Source organism: Podospora pseudocomata (genome assembly GCF_035222375.1).
Source record: "Podospora pseudocomata strain CBS 415.72m chromosome 2 map unlocalized CBS415.72m_2.2, whole genome shotgun sequence".
In the NCBI taxonomy this organism is placed as follows: domain Eukaryota; kingdom Fungi; phylum Ascomycota; class Sordariomycetes; order Sordariales; family Podosporaceae; genus Podospora; species Podospora pseudocomata.
In genome coordinates, this window is record NW_026946366.1 from 2,517,673 (window position 1) to 2,534,301 (window position 16,629).

At 53.3% G+C, this 16,629-nt stretch overlaps 9 protein-coding genes and 2 non-coding genes across 11 annotated transcripts; 7 read left to right on the forward strand and 4 right to left on the reverse strand.

Moving 5' to 3' along the window:
• Positions 1-259: 259 nt before the first annotated feature.
• QC762_211960 (uncharacterized protein) lies at positions 260-2,542 on the forward strand (the record flags this gene model as incomplete). The annotated part of the gene is made up of 1 exon (XM_062888092.1): positions 260-2,542. One exon carries the CDS (start codon positions 260-262, stop codon positions 2,540-2,542), a length of 2,283 nt encoding a protein of 760 aa, XP_062746293.1.
• Positions 2,543-2,918: 376 nt separating this feature from the next.
• On the reverse strand, positions 2,919-5,546 carry QC762_211970 (uncharacterized protein; the record flags this gene model as incomplete). The annotated part of the gene is made up of 1 exon (XM_062888093.1): positions 2,919-5,546. The coding sequence occupies one exon, from the start codon at positions 5,544-5,546 to the stop codon at positions 2,919-2,921; it is 2,628 nt and encodes an 875-aa protein (XP_062746294.1).
• A 567-nt stretch (positions 5,547-6,113) lies between these two features.
• Positions 6,114-6,465, forward strand: QC762_211980 (uncharacterized protein; the record flags this gene model as incomplete). Its single annotated transcript, XM_062888094.1, has 3 exons — positions 6,114-6,161; positions 6,219-6,324; positions 6,386-6,465. The coding sequence occupies 3 exons, from the start codon at positions 6,114-6,116 to the stop codon at positions 6,463-6,465; spliced, it is 234 nt and encodes a 77-aa protein (XP_062746295.1).
• A 74-nt stretch (positions 6,466-6,539) lies between these two features.
• Positions 6,540-8,168, reverse strand: ERP38 (Protein disulfide-isomerase erp38). Its single transcript, XM_062888095.1, has 2 exons — positions 7,333-8,168; positions 6,540-7,276 (listed from the first exon to the last, which is right to left on the reverse strand). The coding sequence occupies exons 1-2, from the start codon at positions 7,841-7,843 to the stop codon at positions 6,687-6,689; spliced, it is 1,101 nt and encodes a 366-aa protein (XP_062746296.1). The 5' UTR covers positions 7,844-8,168; the 3' UTR covers positions 6,540-6,686.
• A 7-nt stretch (positions 8,169-8,175) lies between these two features.
• RPS29 (40S ribosomal protein S29) lies at positions 8,176-9,542 on the forward strand. The gene is made up of 3 exons (XM_062888096.1): positions 8,176-8,513; positions 8,739-8,838; positions 8,972-9,542. The coding sequence occupies exons 1-3, from the start codon at positions 8,452-8,454 to the stop codon at positions 8,978-8,980; spliced, it is 171 nt and encodes a 56-aa protein (XP_062746297.1). The 5' UTR covers positions 8,176-8,451; the 3' UTR covers positions 8,981-9,542.
• A 148-nt stretch (positions 9,543-9,690) lies between these two features.
• TUF1 (translation elongation factor Tu) lies at positions 9,691-11,687 on the reverse strand. Its single transcript, XM_062888097.1, has 3 exons — positions 11,278-11,687; positions 11,193-11,221; positions 9,691-11,129 (listed from the first exon to the last, which is right to left on the reverse strand). The coding sequence occupies exons 1-3, from the start codon at positions 11,438-11,440 to the stop codon at positions 9,996-9,998; spliced, it is 1,326 nt and encodes a 441-aa protein (XP_062746298.1). The 5' UTR covers positions 11,441-11,687; the 3' UTR covers positions 9,691-9,995.
• Positions 11,688-12,087: 400 nt separating this feature from the next.
• Positions 12,088-12,159, forward strand: QC762_0044710. The gene has a single exon. It is a non-coding gene; the product is annotated as a tRNA-Glu (tRNA).
• Positions 12,160-12,508: 349 nt separating this feature from the next.
• Positions 12,509-13,071, forward strand: QC762_0044720 (uncharacterized protein; the record flags this gene model as incomplete). Its single annotated transcript, XM_062883408.1, has 2 exons — positions 12,509-12,679; positions 13,030-13,071. 2 exons carry the CDS (start codon positions 12,509-12,511, stop codon positions 13,069-13,071), a joined length of 213 nt encoding a protein of 70 aa, XP_062746299.1.
• An 89-nt stretch (positions 13,072-13,160) lies between these two features.
• On the forward strand, positions 13,161-13,246 carry QC762_0044730. The gene has a single exon. It is a non-coding gene; the product is annotated as a tRNA-Arg (tRNA).
• A 587-nt stretch (positions 13,247-13,833) lies between these two features.
• QC762_212020 (uncharacterized protein) lies at positions 13,834-15,228 on the forward strand (the record flags this gene model as incomplete). Its single annotated transcript, XM_062888098.1, has 2 exons — positions 13,834-13,940; positions 14,007-15,228. 2 exons carry the CDS (start codon positions 13,834-13,836, stop codon positions 15,166-15,168), a joined length of 1,269 nt encoding a protein of 422 aa, XP_062746300.1. The 3' UTR covers positions 15,169-15,228.
• Positions 15,153-16,140, reverse strand: QC762_212030 (uncharacterized protein; the record flags this gene model as incomplete). The annotated part of the gene is made up of 2 exons (XM_062888099.1): positions 15,153-15,980; positions 16,034-16,140. 2 exons carry the CDS (start codon positions 16,138-16,140, stop codon positions 15,236-15,238), a joined length of 852 nt encoding a protein of 283 aa, XP_062746301.1. The 3' UTR covers positions 15,153-15,235.
• Positions 16,141-16,629: the final 489 nt, after the last annotated feature.

The following is a 16,629-nucleotide window of genomic DNA, read 5'->3' on the forward strand; positions in this document are numbered from 1 at the left end:
TATGCCAGGATACCAAGCACCTCCGCCACAAGCACCCATGCCAGGATACTACGCTCCTATGTCAGGATACAGAGCACCTCTATCACAGGCATCTCTGCCAGGATACCAAGCAGCTCAGCCAGAAGACTACCGCGCCGTGCCGGACCGGGTGCTGGGCGAGCAGGCTGGTCTGCCAGGAGGAGATGACAATCAAATGGATGTCGCTGCCGGCGCGACTCGGAATAACGGGTCAGATGCGCCGGTTCACGGCTTTTAGCAAATGCCGGGGTATGTTGCTCCTCGCAACCCTCATGGTCAACCGACGGGTGGGTTTGAGCCCAACTCGTCGTATCCAACCCCGCCGGTTACCGCCGCGGGCTCGCATCGATCCCACAGGTCTGTCGATTCGTTTGGCAGCTGGAGCGGCGGGCTGTGTACAGCAGAGGACCATGAGGAGTTTTGTTCTGATGAGTATTTGACTAGGGAGTTTGAGATGAAGGGGGTGGAGGAAGGGAGCGATTTGTATTGGAAAATGCGGAAAGACAGGGCGCAGGAGGCTGTTGATGTCATCTGCCGTTCGATTGAAAGAGGGAACAGGTTGGCGGCTGGGGATCCGACGCGGACGGTGCAGCCCATGATGACGGAGGGGGGGCTCTCTGGCGAAAGCTCTGTCGAGGGCTCTGTCGGGACTAAGTCTGGAAGGTCGTCGGAGTGTGATGTGAACATGAGGGGAGGAGATTTCAAGTATCTCTACAAGGATCTTGTCGGAGACGGGCGGGGTAAGGAGAGGGTATGGAAATGGAGACGTCTTCATGTGGTTGATACGGAGGAAGGTGTGGAGGGGCGGACTGGCGGGCGCCTTGATGCAAGCCATGGTGAAGCTTCGGTCTCAAAACGCCTATCAGTCTCGGCGGGGAAGGGGGTTGTGGAAGAAGAAGGTTTCGAGGTTATTTCTGCCACGGGCCCTGCTGCCACAAACGGGCGAGAGTGCAAAAAGTTTTCTCATCCTCTTTTCTTTGGCAGCAGTGAAAATCATCAACAGGGGCAGGATATAGACCTGGCCATCACCAGCTCCAATAAAGGCAACAAGAGAAAGCGGTTGAGGAGATTTTTTGCAGGTTTTCTTCCCCGGTCATCGACGAAATCTTCCTCTGCTGGCGCTCAAGGCAATCGGATATCCGACATGGAGAACAGACCGGATGAATCACGCCGCCGACTGTCATCATCATGTCCTCCTATTCCGCCGGCTCGAGGTAGCAGCTCCCGCGCTGAGGGGAGTAAGACAAGTGTTTTGTCTCCTGGGGATAGGAGCCCCGCCGACAATGAAAACCAGGCACGGTCATCGACTGAAGATGCCTCCCAGACTAGCTCATGGTCTGCAGCTGATGGCGATTCCGACATTGTCAAAACCAACACGAACACCAGCGACACCAGTGTGGCGGACACGAGTGATGATGATAATAATACTGCCGAGACCAACCCAGTCACAGCGAGTATGGATGACGACCACATCAATACCACCCTAGCCCAGACACTAGCTTCCAGCATGACCATTACCAAGGACGAAGCCCCGAGCAGCAACGAAGCCTCGAACAGCAACCAAACAGACACTACCACAGCCGAACAAGAACAATCCGAAGAAGTCATCGACTACGCCTCCATGATAGCCGAAGCAGGTGACTACTTTTTTGACCCGTTCGGCACCGAAAGCAGAGAAAAAGGCAAGGGAATAGACAGGAGCGTTACTCCCCCTTACCTCTACCACGACATGTACCATCTTTGTCCTCCTCTCGAGATCCCGGAGTGCCCGTACCCGCCACCAGATAATGAGGACGGGACGCCGTGGTACGTAAGGTCCGAGAAGGATGAAGAAGAGCGTCGAGAACTTTGGAATAACCGCCCGCAGTGGGCGAGGGATATTGTGGAGCAGGTTAGAAGGGAGCGGGAGGAGGCGGATAGGTGGAGACACGAGCAGCGGGTTAGGGATAGGTTGCCGCCTTTGGATTTGAGAGGTCTGCCGCCTGTGCCGGAGAAGAGGAGGCATAGGGTTGGTCAGGGTGCTGCTGCGATGAGTAGTGAGGATTGGGGGTTTGCTGGGAGGGGTGGGGAGGGAGTTGGGACTAGGAGAATGGGGGTGCCGGATATCTTTGGGGGTGGCGGCGGTGGTGGTAGTGGTAGTGATAGGAGAACCACCACCTTTGTTGGAGGAGCAAGCGGGCGGGATAATAGGTCGCTTTCTTATGCGGAGGTTATGATAAATGCCAGGAGAAATGAGGCTGCGCAGGCGGGGGCTGCTGCTGCTGTTGCTGCGATGCAGAGGAGGAAGAAGAGGAGGTTTGCGTTGACGGCGTTGCCAGAGATTCCGAGGGGGTTTGGGAGGTTGATGGGACGGGTTATTGGGCATAATGGGGGCCATGAGAACAGCGAGGTGGTGGAGGAGAGGGAGGAGGAAGAGGGGGTTGTTGAGGAAGAGGAGGATGTGGGACGGGGTGAGAGGGTTGTGAGGGGGAGTGAGGAGAATGAGGATGGGATTTTCAGTCGGTCTGTGAGGCCCTGGGTTTAAAGGGGGATGCTGGATCGGTTTTTGGATGATGGTTTTTTACAAGGTGGGGGTGTCAGATTGTGAAGGGGATGTTTTGTGATTGGGTGAGTTTTTTATCGTTCTTTTGTTGTGGTTTATGGACGAGTTATGGTTGAATACCTATCATGGTTGTGTGGGTGGGTAACTCTCAGCGAAGGACACGCTTTGCATGTATTTGAGAAATTGTTAGCCAGAAGGAATACAGCGGAATACAATGTTTAAAACACCTCCATGATTACCGGAGTTATGATGCCGATCAGAATCATCGCCTATAATGTGATATAAAAACACCGCTTTCAACCTAACAACTATTACACATCATCATCCAAGGATACTGCAGAATGTGTATAACAATCTCTCAAAGCGGCTGCAAATCCTCCCTGCATATGGGACAAACCAGCCGCTTCCTAAACCACTGCTCCAAGCACTTTGTGTGAAACATGTGCCGGCAGGGCGTGATCATGTACGACTTCCTCTCCAGCATGTCAGCCATGCTCCACGACGGGTCCGGCTTGCCCGTCATCACGACCGGCACCAGCATCTCCTCCCTGCAGATGGCGCAGTCCACATTCCTCAGCGTCATGCCCCTCTGCCTCAGCTCCTTTGCCCTCTCCCTCAGCTGCCCCCTGTGGTCGTGGCCGTGGCCTTCGGCGGTCGACGACGACGACGACGAAGCAGACTCGAGAAATTCAAGACCGACGACAACCCCGCTCTCGATGTCATCCTGCCTCAGGATGCGGTGGTAGTCCCACACTTCTGGCATCCAACCTCTCGGAAACGGGATGCCCAGCCGGGGCTCCCAAAAGTTTTGCAGGATCAGCGTCAGGAGCTGGGCCCACACCCAGGCGACGAGGATGGAGAAGGTTGTGTAATCGGTCGAGACGAACAAGAAATTTTTGTCGTAGAGGTAAAAGTACGCAAACGGGGCGAGGCGGCAGAGGGATTGGCCTGTCAGAAAGTTCCAGGAGAAGCTGCGGCGGCTGTTGCGGCGGGCGTTTCGCCAGATTTGGGGGAGCCAGAGGGAGAAGTAGAGGAAGGAGATGGTGTTGATGTAGATTGAGCGGGCGCGGGGGGGCCAGGAGAGGGAGAGGATTGTTAGGACCATGATGGCGAGGATGAGGAGGAAGAAGTAGAAGATTACGGGGGCGAATTGGGCTGTTTGGGGGCGGTTGGTTGGTGTGGTTGTGGTTGCTGGGGCTGTGGTGGTGGTGCCTAGGCCTGGGACGGCGCCTGCGCCGGCTGCGACGTTTTCTGCAATCTCGGCGTCGATGTCTTGGTCTGAGGGGACAATGATCGGGGGAGAGGGTGCCCTGGGAGGTCCAGCTGTTACTGGCGGGGGCAGAGTGCCTGAGGTCTGTGGGGCTGCCGGAGCAGGAGGTGGTGCTGGGGCGGTAGTGGTTGTGTTCGTAGTACCCGTGTTGGTGGCTGGAGGAGCATCGCGAGCTCTCCTCTCTGGTTCACTGCTACGGATGCTGGCCAAGAGTCCAGCTCCGATAGCCGATGACATGAACGAGACAAATGTTAACAGCAAGGCAGAGTGAAACCCGTCAGAGGCACTGACAGACCAAGCAGATGAAGCTGAGAAAACCAGGCCATCTGCCAGCAACATCATTGACATGCTCCAAAAGCTCAACCGATTGAGCGTAGAGGGCGTGGGGGATTCTTTGATCTGCCCTTTCAAGAGTATGACTTGTACTGCGTATACAAACGCGAAAACTAGCAGCGAGTAGTTCACCCGAGTGAGAAGCACCTCCTCCTTGACACCAACAAGATGCTGGCCATCTGCGAATGGGAATAGGGGAGGTCCCTTAGACTCGAGATAATATGAGCAGTCAGGCGACCAGGCGACGAGGGACATTTGCAGCTCAGGTAGCTTCGTGTTTCGAGCGCCAGTAGGATAGCGAAGCTCCCGCTCCAGATCGTCGATAATGGAATGCGACGAATCCATGAATCCCTTGTCATGTATATAGTGATGGTCCAGGGCATGCAGTTGCAGATACAAAATGTATTCACAACGGGGTAGTGTGCCACCAAAGTCCCCTTCAATGACCGGATTCCATGGGTTGGATATATCTGGAAGCCTGCTACGTTCTCTCTCTCGCAGCGTCTCATCGACAGTGTGGTTCAACAGACGCTGACTCGTCTCGAAAAACTTGGCGTGAGGCGTGAGGTGAGGCAAGCCAAAGATGCCCGCGAATTTCTCACTAGTTGTAGTCAGAATCATCGACCCTTGCAATGGCCAGTGAACGCCGTAAAGTTGCATAACGAAACTGGCAGCAGAGGTCTCTTCATCCTGAAAAGTTGCCACAGCTGAGATCTCCCTCGCAACACCCGCCGTATGGCTCTCTTTCTCATCTTTTGGAGTCTCCCGATACCAGCTATCTGGTGTGTCATCCTCCTCAAGGCGTAGGACAACAGTGCCGTGAGATCCAGTGACATTCCAGCCCCAGTCGACATCGTCCCCCATCCAATTGACCCCAGGAGCAACGGCAGTGAGGTTGAAGTTATCTCTGTACTTCGCAGCCGACCCCTGACGACGGATCCACTTCCCCTGGACAGTGCCCGTCGCATTCTGCCATGTCCTCTTCGCCGAACCATGAGCCCACTCGTCCCCTCCTTCCTGCGGTGGGTAGGCATGTTTGCTCCACTGACGACACCGATCCTTGAAATAATCAAGATCCTCCCACGCGAGACCGTCACTTTCCCGAAACCCGGTGAGATTGAGATACTTGGGCTCTTGCCATGGCGGCGCCCCTTCCTTGTGTGCGTGGGGAGAAAAGTCGCCCCAGTTGGTGCTGTTGAGAATGCCATGAGCAGCCCTCTGGCGGCCAAGACTTTCTGAGGCGGTGAGATATGGTGTTGATATCAGTGCTGGTGCATCGCTCTCAGAGAAGAATGTGAGATAAAAGATGAGCACCAAGAGGAGCATCTGCCCCCGGTCACTCTGCTGCCGTCGCTGTTGTTCATCCTGTTCTTGTTCAGGCATCGTGGCGGAGTCGCAACTTGCTTGCCAGCCTAGTTGAAGCTACTATGGTGGTGTAGGAATCATATTTCAATGTCGACGAGCTCCCGGTATGTAAAGCCTGAGATCTGGATGATGCACCTTGAGGCGACGACTTGTATGGGTCTCGTGATCCTTGCTACTGTTGGGCGATGTCGTAATCAGTATGAGAGGGTAGAGTTACGACGAATGTAATTCTTATCTGGAAGGAAACAAACAAAACTTAAATTATCGTGAGCAACTTAAGTCTCGTCATGCAAAGTGATGCTTTAATGGACGATGATGTCTTCGTAATGATATCGTCGGGTGAGGCAGCTGCTGCAAGGGTACCTTCAAGCTTGGCATCGAACAGCGCGCGGCCCCTCTGACTACCACAGTGTCGTTACTGGGCTGTGCACCGTGCTATCAAATAGTGCCCTGAAAGCCAAACCCCCACCCGTGGAACCAGCTGCTCATGATCAAAAACACATTGACAGCAACCTCTTCCGCACTGTACAATCATCCAGAAACTGCTTCAGTCTCCGCATACAAAAGTACCGGACAAAAATAAGTATGGCTTCCAAGAACGAGTCCAACGCCAACAACACGAGTCCAACAAATGCAAGTTGCCCCCTTCCTGTGTGCAAAGCTACTAAAGCTAACCATATGACCCCTTAGGCCTCTGGCGACAACGCCCATGCTGAGCTCACGGTTCAACTCGAAGACCTTCTGAACACCCTCTCGAACAAATTTGCTGGCGTTTCTAGTGAAATCTTTGCAAAAAGTAAGTCATCACCCCTGGCGACCACCAACATGTGGCCTGGTCACTCACGGAATAATACTAGTGGACGAGATGTCGCGTCGCCTGGACAATCTTGAAGCACAGCTAGCAGCCAACAAGGACAAGAAGTCAAGCTCCGGCTGAAATCTTGCGTGGCCAGAGCATCTGTAATTACGAGCAGGAGTTCATGGAGTTTTCAGGGGTCGTGTTTGTTTGTTAAACCTCATTGGATACACTGCCTTTGTTGCTACCCAAAATATTATCATACACGTGCCATCTCACTCGCCCCCAACGCCTACGCCTTTTTCAGCCTTAGGAGAACGTTTGCCTTTTATTAATTTTTGTATCACCAGATCCACACTTGTTTAAAGCTCATCCTTGCCAGTGACCTTCTCGACAAACTTGCGGAGGATGTTGGTCTTGGTGGTAAGCTCATCAAGCTTGGTAGGGGCCAGACCACCCTTCTTGAGGATACCCTCCAAACGGGCGAGCTCCTTAGCAGCAAAACTGTCGCTCTTGCTAAGCTTGTCAAAGACGCGGATGTAGTACTCGGCGTACTTGTACTGGGCATCCTCCTTGAGGCTCTCAGCAGCCTTCTTGACCTCGGCAGCGGCATCGGTAAGGGGGGTGCCACCAATGTACTTGGTGACAATCTCATCGAGAACGGCGAAGGTGCCAGCGGTGGCATCAACACCGCCGCCGGCGGCGCGGTGGGTACCGGCCTGCTCGTTGAGGAAGGCAACAAAGGCCTCCTCAGAACGGCCACCGTTGTAGTCCTCGGGAGTGGTGCTGCCCTTGGAGAAGAACTTGATGGTGGGATACGAGGTCACACCATAATCGTTGGCGGTGGCCTTGCTGTTCTCAGCCTCGGCATCAACCTTGGCAATGACGACGTTGGGCTCGTTGGCGAAGGTGGTGGCAAGAGACTCCCAAGTGGGGGCAAGGCTCTTGCAGTCTATGGAGCTGAGTTAGCATTCTGGTTTTGAGATTTCATTATAGGTGGACACCTACGTCCGCACCAGGGAGCAGTGAAAGCAACAAGAACGTGCTTGTCACCGCCAATGATGTTCTTGAAGGTAGCATCGGTCAGGTAGGCAACGCTGCTGGGAGGAGCGAGCTTTTTCTTGGACTTGATACCAGTCTTCTCGGTTATGAAGGCGGTCAGAGCCTCGAGGTCACGTCCACCATTGTACTCTGTTGGCTTGTCACTCTTGCCATCGAACCACTTCAGTGTAGGGAAACCTTGGACACCAAAACGCTTGCCCAACGACCTTTCGGCATCGGCATCAACCTTGGCAATCTGGACATCCTTGGTGAACTCGAAGGCGTGGGCGAGCTCCTCATAGACAGGAGCAAGGTTCTTGCAATGGCCACACCATGGGGCGAAGAACTCGACGAGGGTGGGCTTCCCGGACTTGAGGACGACTTCGTCGAAGTTGCTAGGGATAAGGTCGAGGACGGCAGACTTGGCCGCGACAACAGCCGTGAGGCCGGCGAGCACGAAGCTCTTGAGGAGAACCATGGTGGTGATGTCGTACCACGGCGGTTGGCGGGATGGGGGTTTTGAAATCGAGCTCGGTGCAACAGGGGCCGATGAAAAAGGTAAAGATGGATAAATTCAGAGAGCCGGCTCTATTGAATAGATGCCTCCAGGCAAACGCAAATCAAGGGATGCTTTGAAATCCCAGAAAAAGATGCCACTTTGCAGAAGAGCTCGCTGACAACTGGCGGCGCAATCCTGGCACATCGGCTGGAAAGCTTTCCCAGTTTTGCAGCTCCCGCCCCGCCATCTGAAACAGTGCCAGCGACTGCAGCAAGCGCACTGTCCCAACAAGCCATCAAATCCCTGTCAAATCTGCAGACAGCTGATAAGAGATAAGATACGGGGCTTATCAGCCAGCGGGCGGTGAAGTAAAAAGACCCACAATTCCAGGCCAAGCGCCACAAACGCACAAGCCACCCACCAGCGAAGCCCTCCCGCACAAGAAAAATCTCGTGTCCATATTGCGGAACTCCCTAGCAACATTTCCGGCCGACCACCGCTCTCCGTCGACGACATCTTCACGCCAAACCCACCCCTCTCCGAAATTTGCCCTTTTTCGCAAGGAAAAATTCCATCAATCTCTCAAGATGTCTCACGAGTCTGTCTGGAACTCCCGCCCCCGCACTTACGGCAAGGGCTCTCGCGCTTGGTAAGGAAACACAAAGAAACCCCACAACATCCATCACGAACGATACCGCCGACGAACATGGGTACCAGGAGGAAGGCATATCGAATGGGGGAAGAGCTGGGGTTCTTGGAAAAGAGGAGGAATGGAAAGAGGAGGGAGGGGGAATAAGCCATCACGATTTCACACGAAAGAGAGAGAGAACCTTGAAGAACAAGTGTGGCTAACGATAGATTTTTCGATATATAGCCGTGTCTGCACCCACCAGGCTGGTCTGATCCGCAAGTACGGCCTCAACATCTGCCGTCAGTGCTTCCGCGAGAAGGCTGCCGACATTGGTTTCGTCAAGGTACGATAACAACTCCCTCGATTTCGAGATCCGAGCACCACATACACAGAACCCCGAGCGATTCACACATCCACATCCCCGCCGATGCCACTTCAGAACCGAGCATACAGAATACTAACATGTGACACAACAGTACCGGTAAATCACCCACTCTAATGTCGGGAGACATGGAGGGTTTGACAACCACGGGGCTTCCGGGTTTTGTGGTTTGATGACATGACGGGGAGAATGGGAAAGGGAAACGGTGACAAAAACGGAATTCTTTTGGGGAAACCATGGGCAAAGGGGGGGGGGACGGATACCAACTAGAACACCCTTTTTCGCCGGGTGGGAAATAAGAACAAAAAAGGGACAAACTTTGTGATTTTGACGACCACTTTACGGAAGAAAACGGGCTGAAGGAAACCGACGACTGATATTCCGAAAGATCAACAAGGCGGCCAGCGTTGGGATTCTTTTCACTCATTATTTGCATGGGATAAGAGGGAAACCAAGGCCAACAAAGTGGGAGTTATCACGGGTTTTACCTTTTTTTTTTTGGTGAAAGCATCCTTTTTTGTGCTTTTTCTGAGAAGAGCAACTGAAATGACCCAAGTTGCAAACACACACTCAAGGTGCATTCTTGTTGTTTGCTGTTGTTGTTTTGTTCGCGCGTGCCCAGCGAACAGATCTCGACATCTGCTTTGATTGATGGGAGAGTGGGCATGGATTACTCTCAATGGGACATCACATTCGTGGACAATGATCGAATTCCAAAAGCGCTTCCACCATCCCATTCCCACTGCGTGTGACATCATCTCATCTCTCGTACAAGTCTTTCTTTATCTTCGTGATTCATCATTCTCTTCCATTTCCCTTTGTATGTCTTCTATATTACAGTATTTTAAAACAACAACCGAAGCAGAAGGAGGGGAGATCAGCCGAGCCCCAAGTGTAATAATGCACAAAGAACCCCCAGGGCGCAGCTTCCAAACTGGCGCTTTCATTCTAAACACATCATGATGATATACAGTGTACAAAGTTCGTTTTCAACGCCAAAGCGCCCCCGCCCCCCTTATCCACACACGAAACCAAGGGTCCCCTTCCATTTTTGTCCCGGCCGTGAGTTGTTGTTCTTTGATTTTTTATTTTATTTTATTATTTAGCTCATTGAGAGTTTACTCAAGGATGCGGGTGACGAGACCAGTGGCAACAGTGCGACCACCTTCTCTGATGGTGATGCGCATACCGGCCTCGACGGCAACGGGGTTGTAGAGCTCGGCCAACATCTCGACGTTGTCACCGGGCATGACCATCTTGCTGGAGGCATCCTCGGTGCCTTCAGGGAAGTAGAGGGTGACGGACTCGTCGGCGGAGCGGATGTACATCTGGGGGCGGTACTTCTCACCGAAGCCGGAGTGACGGCCACCTTCCTCCTTGGAGAGGACGTAGAGGGAGAGCAGGAACTTCTTGTGGGCAGTGACGGTGCCGGGCTTGGCAACGACCATACCACGCTTGATGTCCTCACGGCGGACACCACGGAGGAGAAGACCGGAGTTGTCACCGGCGCGGGACTCCTCGCAGGACTTCTTGAAGGTCTCGATGTCGGTGACCTTGGTCTTGATGATCTCGTTGGACTTGCCAATGAGCTCGATATCGGCATCTCTCTTGAGAGTACCACGCTCGACACGGCCAGAGACGACGGTACCACGACCGGCAATGGAGAAGACGTCCTCAATGGGCATGAGGAAAGGCTTGTCGGTGTCACGCTCGGGGGTGGGGATCCACTCATCGACAGCCTTCATGAGCTCATCGATCTTGGACTCGCCAATCTCGGGGCGCTTGCCCTCCATGGCGCAGAGAGCAGAACCGAGAACGACGGGGGTGTTGTCACCGTCGAAGCCGTACGAGGTGAGAAGCTCACGCATCTCCATCTCGACGAGCTCCAACATCTCGGGGTCCTCAAGGGCATCGACCTTGTTGACGAAGACGACGATTCTCTGGATACCCATCTGGCGGGCGAGGAGCAAGTGCTCACGGGTCTGGGGCATTTGTCCATCGGAAGCAGCAACGACAATGATGGCACCATCCATGGAGGCGGCACCGGTAATCATGTTCTTGATGTAATCAGCGTGACCAGGGCAGTCGACATGGGAGTAGTGGCGGGCCTCGGTCGAGTACTCGATGTGGGCAGTGGAGATGGTGATACCACGCTTGCGCTCTTCGGGGGCCTTGTCGATAGCGCCATACTCGAGGAAGTTGGCCATGCCCTTCTCGGCTTGCCTCTTGGTGATGGCGGCGGACAGGGTAGTCTGGGAGCTCGGTTAGTGGGGGGTGAGGGCGCAAATTGGGCGCATTCCCGGAGATGTGCGGACCTTTCCATGATCGACGTGACCGATTGTGCCTTGAACAGTTGTTAGTAACGGTGGCAGGTTCGAGATAATTTGAGGATTAACGCACCAATGTTGACGTGGGGCTTGGTGCGCTCAAAAACAGCGTACGACCGGGCAAAGTTGAGGATGGGAGTGCGGGTCTGGCGCTGGAGCTGGACCAGAGGAGTGGCAGACTGTCTGAGGGTGGCCGCCCTCAGGAAGGGGGCAATGGTTCTGAGGAGGGCAGGCATGGTGACAATCTGGGAATCGCTCACAAAAACAGAGGGATGCCGAAGGGGCGGAGAGGTGGGATCAACTGGATGTTGAAGAGTTCGAGCTGCACAAGTTAGAAAATTTGGGAGCCCAGGGGTTCATCCAAACCCGCTAGTGCTGCCCGGGTCGGGATTGCACGGACTGCCTTGCGCCTCGTGCTGTTTATCTGCATTAACCTCATCCGATATCACGTGGGTTCGTGCGCAACCCCGCGAGCCCCGCGAGGCATGTCGTGAGGCCCAAGGTGGACTGGAGTGGAGTCGGGGCTGGCAAGTGATATGGTAGGTTGCGCGGAAGAATGCTCAATATCAGTTAATGTCATTCAATATCTTGAGGAGCAACTTGTAACAAGGGCCCCTCGACTCTGACATCTGTAACCAATTGGCATGTGCTGGTGTTGAGTGAGTTCTTTCCTCTTCCTCCATTGCGGGTGCCCCACTGTTGCGGCTCAGAAATGTGGGCGGAGCAGCGCCTTCCCAAATAACGGGCAACTGTTTCTGATGTCTCACTGAATTGTGCATTGCAAACACTCTCACTTTGACGTTGCAAATGAGATCGGAAACCGCTCTTTGAAAGTTATCTCAATATACCCAATTACCTTTCCATTCTCACATCAAATCAACTATCCGGTATAGTGTAACGGTTAACATATCGCGTTTTCACCGCGAAGCTCGGGGTTCGATTCCCCGTACCGGAGTCGATTCCATCACCTCCACTCCTGTGGAGTGTTGGTGATCATTGTTTTTGGTCTTGTGGTATCTGTTTTGCTTCATTTGCGTCATCTGCTGCCATGAGGAGGTGTTCCTTCCATTTTTGTGGAATTTGGGTGCATGGCAGGTGTTGCTCCCTCTCTTCATGTTCGTTGCATGCTTTTTTTGGCTTTCCTGGCCCCACCTAGACTTGTCGTTCCTTCCGCAACTGTTGGCCCCACCATGCACTTGCACAAAGGAGGTTGTGACACCTCGGCTTCGAGTTTACAGGTTTTGTCTTTATACTCATCAATGTCACCGCCGTCAACACATTTTCCAGAAACAGTTGCTGGAAATATGCCAACAGCGGCCAGACCGATTGGCAGAAATCCCAAGATCAGCGAGGCGATTGAGACTCTCCGTGAACTCTTCTTCCAACACCCCACACTCACAATAAGGTGCGACAGCCACCACACCCTCCCAGGCTCCCATCTTGAAGTTCTTCTCATTTTCAGACATCAATATAAGGTGAGGCTCGAGCTCTGCCCAGACTCGGCAATCGCTGACTGTCTTGGGTGATGCTTGGCATGGTTGTGGTAACCTTTGGTGTGGCTGAATGCAGGCGTAACTAAAACATGGTCGTCTGAGTGTGCTCAACTGGTTAGGTAGAATACGAGCAGATGGCGTAAACGCCTATCCTCAACAACTGATGACTCCGATGGTGTGAATCACCGCCGGCCTGGCCAGCAGGAAAGATAAATACCTCTCCCAACAATGCTTGGCAGTCTCACCACCGAAATCTCATCCGCCTTCCACAGAGTCCCAGCATCTCCTGGGCTTTAACAAAGGGTACAATGTCGTACTAATCTGTTCGCCAGGTCCGCCGTACTCTCAGCAGTCAATGCCCTGATGGTTGGTGATGAGAATATCACAATATCTTTTTGGGGGATTCCTCTGTTTCATTCCATCCTGTATGCTAAATCCGTCCCAAATAAACATCCAATTGCATGGTCCGCTGGCGTAATGGCAGCGCGTCTGACTACGATTTCATATCAATCCATCAGGAGGTTCCAGGTTCGACCCCTGGGCGGATCGTTTTTTCTTTGCCTGGGACTCCCACTCTTGGGAGTGATAACATTCCACGTTGTTGAGTTTGGTCTGGCGATTCAGTCATTTTTGTTTTAGAAGCGAGAATTAAATCCCCCAAGATGTTTTGTGACTGTTTGGATTCGCTTGGTATCCAGCCTCGTAAGACGGCAAAAAACACAATCTCAAAAAGACTCGAAGACGCCGAGGACAATCCAGGGTTAGGGTCCCGCCACAAACTCGAATCCTGACTGCGCTCACTCTCGGTTTTCTCAAAAAGCAATTTCAGTTGATTTTTTTCCACTTCAGTGTGTTCGTGAATAGATTCCCTTGTTTGTACCAATATGTTTGATGCTCTATTTTCTCACGATATTTGACGTTCTCGGTAAAAGCGGAGTATCTTGGTCAGCAACAACCATCGGCGGTCCCTCACGGCCGCTGCCGCCGCCGATAGCAGCGCCGAGACTTTAAAACAAGTCGGCCAAACCCACTCACTCACTTGGTCGCTGGGTGAACTCACCTTGCATGCTTGTTCATAAACTTCAGAGACTCAAACTTCCCTTGTGAACACGACTTTTAAATTTTTTTATTGAAACATGGAGGTGGAGGAGGATACGTCATGGAACGGCGTCGAACACACGGGCGAGGAGGCCATCGATGTCGATGAGCTAAGAGTCATGTATTGTGCTGCTGATTCCTTCCAGTAAGTTTTCATCTCACCATCACATCACATACATATTGGATTGAAAATATTGACATGAGACGGCAGACAATACCCCCGCCTGGCCCACTACCAAACCACCCACCTCCGCCGGCAGTCCTTCTACTCCCTCCCCCAAGCCCACCTCCGGCTCCTGTCATCCCCACCGTTCAACTACCTCGAAACGCTTTCCAAAGTCGACGACTGCATCGACTCCAACGCCGAGCTGTCCAGGGCCATCTTCAAAGCTGCCCTCTCAAACTTCAACCTGGGGGTGCCCGACGAAAAGTCACGGACTGCTACTGGCACCCTTAAAATCCCGGATGAGTGGGCAGGCTGTGCAAAGAATGGGGATGTGGACAAGGCGAGGAGCACAATTCGTCAGTTCTACCGGGACTGGTCGGCAGAAGGAAAAAGGGAGAGGGATGTCTGCTTCCGGAATGTCTTCAAGGTTGTTGAACAAGAGCAGAAGAGGTTGAAAGGAGGGGAGAAACTGCGGGTTTTGGTGCCGGGCGCGGGGTTGGGGAGGTTGGTGTTTGAACTGTTTCTACGGGGGTGTATAGCGGAGGGGAATGAGATTTCCTACCACCAACTGCTGGCGAGCTCTTACATCTTGAACTGCTGCGAGCGGGCGGGGCAGTACGAGGTTTTCCCTTGGGTGCATGGGTTTTCGAATCATAGGACAAGAAGGGATCAGTTTAGGGGGTACAAGGTGCCGGATGTGCACTGTATGAGCGAGACAATGAGGGTGCAGGAGGAGACGGGCAGGGTCGGCGAGATGAGCATGACGGCTGCGGATTTCTTGTGCGAGTACGCCAAGGAGGAAAACGCGGGGGCGTTTGATGTGGTGGCGGCGGTTTTTTTCCTCGATACGGCCCCGAATCTGATTAGGTATTTGGATGTGATTTATGGGTGTTTGAAGCCGGGGGGGGTGCTGGTGAACTTTGGGCCGTTGCTGTGGCATTTCGAGGGGGTGATGCCGAATAAGAGTGAGAACGGGGCCCATATGAGCGGCGGGGATGATATGACGGGGATTGCGGAGCCGGGGAATTTTGAGCTGACGGATGAGGAGGTGATGGAGCTGGTGACAAAGGTTGGGTTCGTGGTTGAGTCGAGGGAGACGGGGGTCGAGGCGCCGTATATACATGATACCGAGTCCATGCTGCAGACTGTGTATCGAGCCAGTACGTGGGTTGCGAGGAAGCCGGTCATCAAGGTGGATACTTCTTAGAGGGTGCATATATTTATCTCAAAAAAATATAAAAAAATGCTCAAAATGCTAAATAAAAACTCCTATCTCAAAGCTTGGAATCCAACTGCCCCCTAGCCCACATAGCACCACCATCAATGGCGAAATCAGCACCGTTCACGTGGTTACTCGCCCGACTGCACAGATACACAATCGCACCAGCAATATCCTCCGGTCTCCCTAACCTCCTCATCGGGTTGGCATTGGCAAACGCATCATGCCCACCGCTCATCTCCAGCAGCCCATTGCTCATCTTGCTAGGGAAAAACCCAGGGCAGATGCTGTTCACGCTGATATGCCTCGGGCCCAATTCCACAGCCAAGTTCCTCCCCAGGTGAATAACCGCCGCCTTGCTAGCACTGTACCCATACGTGCCCTGCTTGCCCAAAGTACCAATCCCCAACCCAGCCACCGATGCAGTGATAATCACCTTTGACGGCGTCTCAACGCTGGCGTTCTTGCTCATGAGGGGCACGAAGTCACGGATGAGGTTAAAGACGCCCTTGACGTTGAGGTCCATGACTTTGGAAAAGGCCGAGTCGGAGTGAGTGTCGATGTACTCGCCCCATGTGGCGCCGGCGTTGGCGAGGAGGATGTCGACATGGTCGGTGTGCTTCTTCACCTGCTCGACGAGGTGGGTGACGCCGGCTTGGGTGGCGCAGTCGGCCGGCACAGAGATGGCCTTGGCGCCGGGGGAGAGGTTGGGGAGGGCGTTGAGGGTGGCGACGGCGGATTCGCAGGCGGCGGCCTTGCGCGAGGAGATGAAGACGAGGGAGGCGCCGGATTGGAGGATGCTAATGGGGGGTGTTAGTGACGTGATTGATACGGACTGACAGGATGAACATACGCAGAAGCAGCACTCAACCCCAAACCACGGGAGCCACCGGTGATGACGGCAACCTTGCCCTTCAGGGAAAACAGGGACGAGAAGTCTTCGAGCTGAGCTTCGGCCATTGTATCGGTCTCGGTGTGAGAAAAGATGAGAGATGAAACAGACAAACAACTAGAATTGGGACAAAGGAGGTGGATGTTATAATTTCCAGCCCTCGAGGTATGTACCCGCTATATCGCTACCGCCGATCCGGTTCGGTTCCCTTTCCCGGGGTGGTGGAGCTTAACTCAGGGGGTTTATACTAGATCGTGAAATCTGCGGGGAACCCCAGCTGTGCCTCGGCCTCGGTCCATCACCCCGCCCTTTAAAGCTACAATTCCGGCTTTAGCCTCGCCCAGGGGGAGGCTAACCTCGGCGATAAGCACATAGGTAAGAGGCAAGCTCTTTGATATCTTTCTGTCTTGACACTGGCCAATCATCTTACACTATCAGTAACATAAAAAGAAAGACCCAAAGCCTCAAGGATCGAATTGGTACAAAATACGCTCACAAAACTAAGTACAGTAGCTAAGCTAGCTGGATAGAAATTCCGCAACATCAGAAACCATAAA

What these genes read in the sequence shown, in the direction of transcription:
- ERP38 (XM_062888095.1), bottom strand. Translation starts at nt 7,843, where the DNA reads ATGGTTCTCCTCAAGAGCTTCGTGCTCGCCGGCCTCACGGCTGTTGTC. An exon ending in CACTGCTCCCTGGTGCGGAC is followed by an intron (nt 7,277 to 7,332) that starts GTAGGTGTCCAC and finishes TCAGCTCCATAG; the next exon opens with ACTGCAAGAGCCTTGCCCCC.
- RPS29 (XM_062888096.1), top strand. Translation starts at nt 8,452, where the DNA reads ATGTCTCACGAGTCTGTCTGGAACTCCCGCCCCCGCACTTACGGCAAG. An exon ending in GGCAAGGGCTCTCGCGCTTG is followed by an intron (nt 8,514 to 8,738) that starts GTAAGGAAACAC and finishes TTCGATATATAG; the next exon opens with CCGTGTCTGCACCCACCAGG.
- TUF1 (XM_062888097.1), bottom strand. Translation starts at nt 11,440, where the DNA reads ATGCCTGCCCTCCTCAGAACCATTGCCCCCTTCCTGAGGGCGGCCACC. An exon ending in CAAGCCCCACGTCAACATTG is followed by an intron (nt 11,222 to 11,277) that starts GTGCGTTAATCC and finishes CAACTGTTCAAG; the next exon opens with GCACAATCGGTCACGTCGAT. An exon ending in GTCACGTCGATCATGGAAAG is followed by an intron (nt 11,130 to 11,192) that starts GTCCGCACATCT and finishes CCGAGCTCCCAG; the next exon opens with ACTACCCTGTCCGCCGCCAT.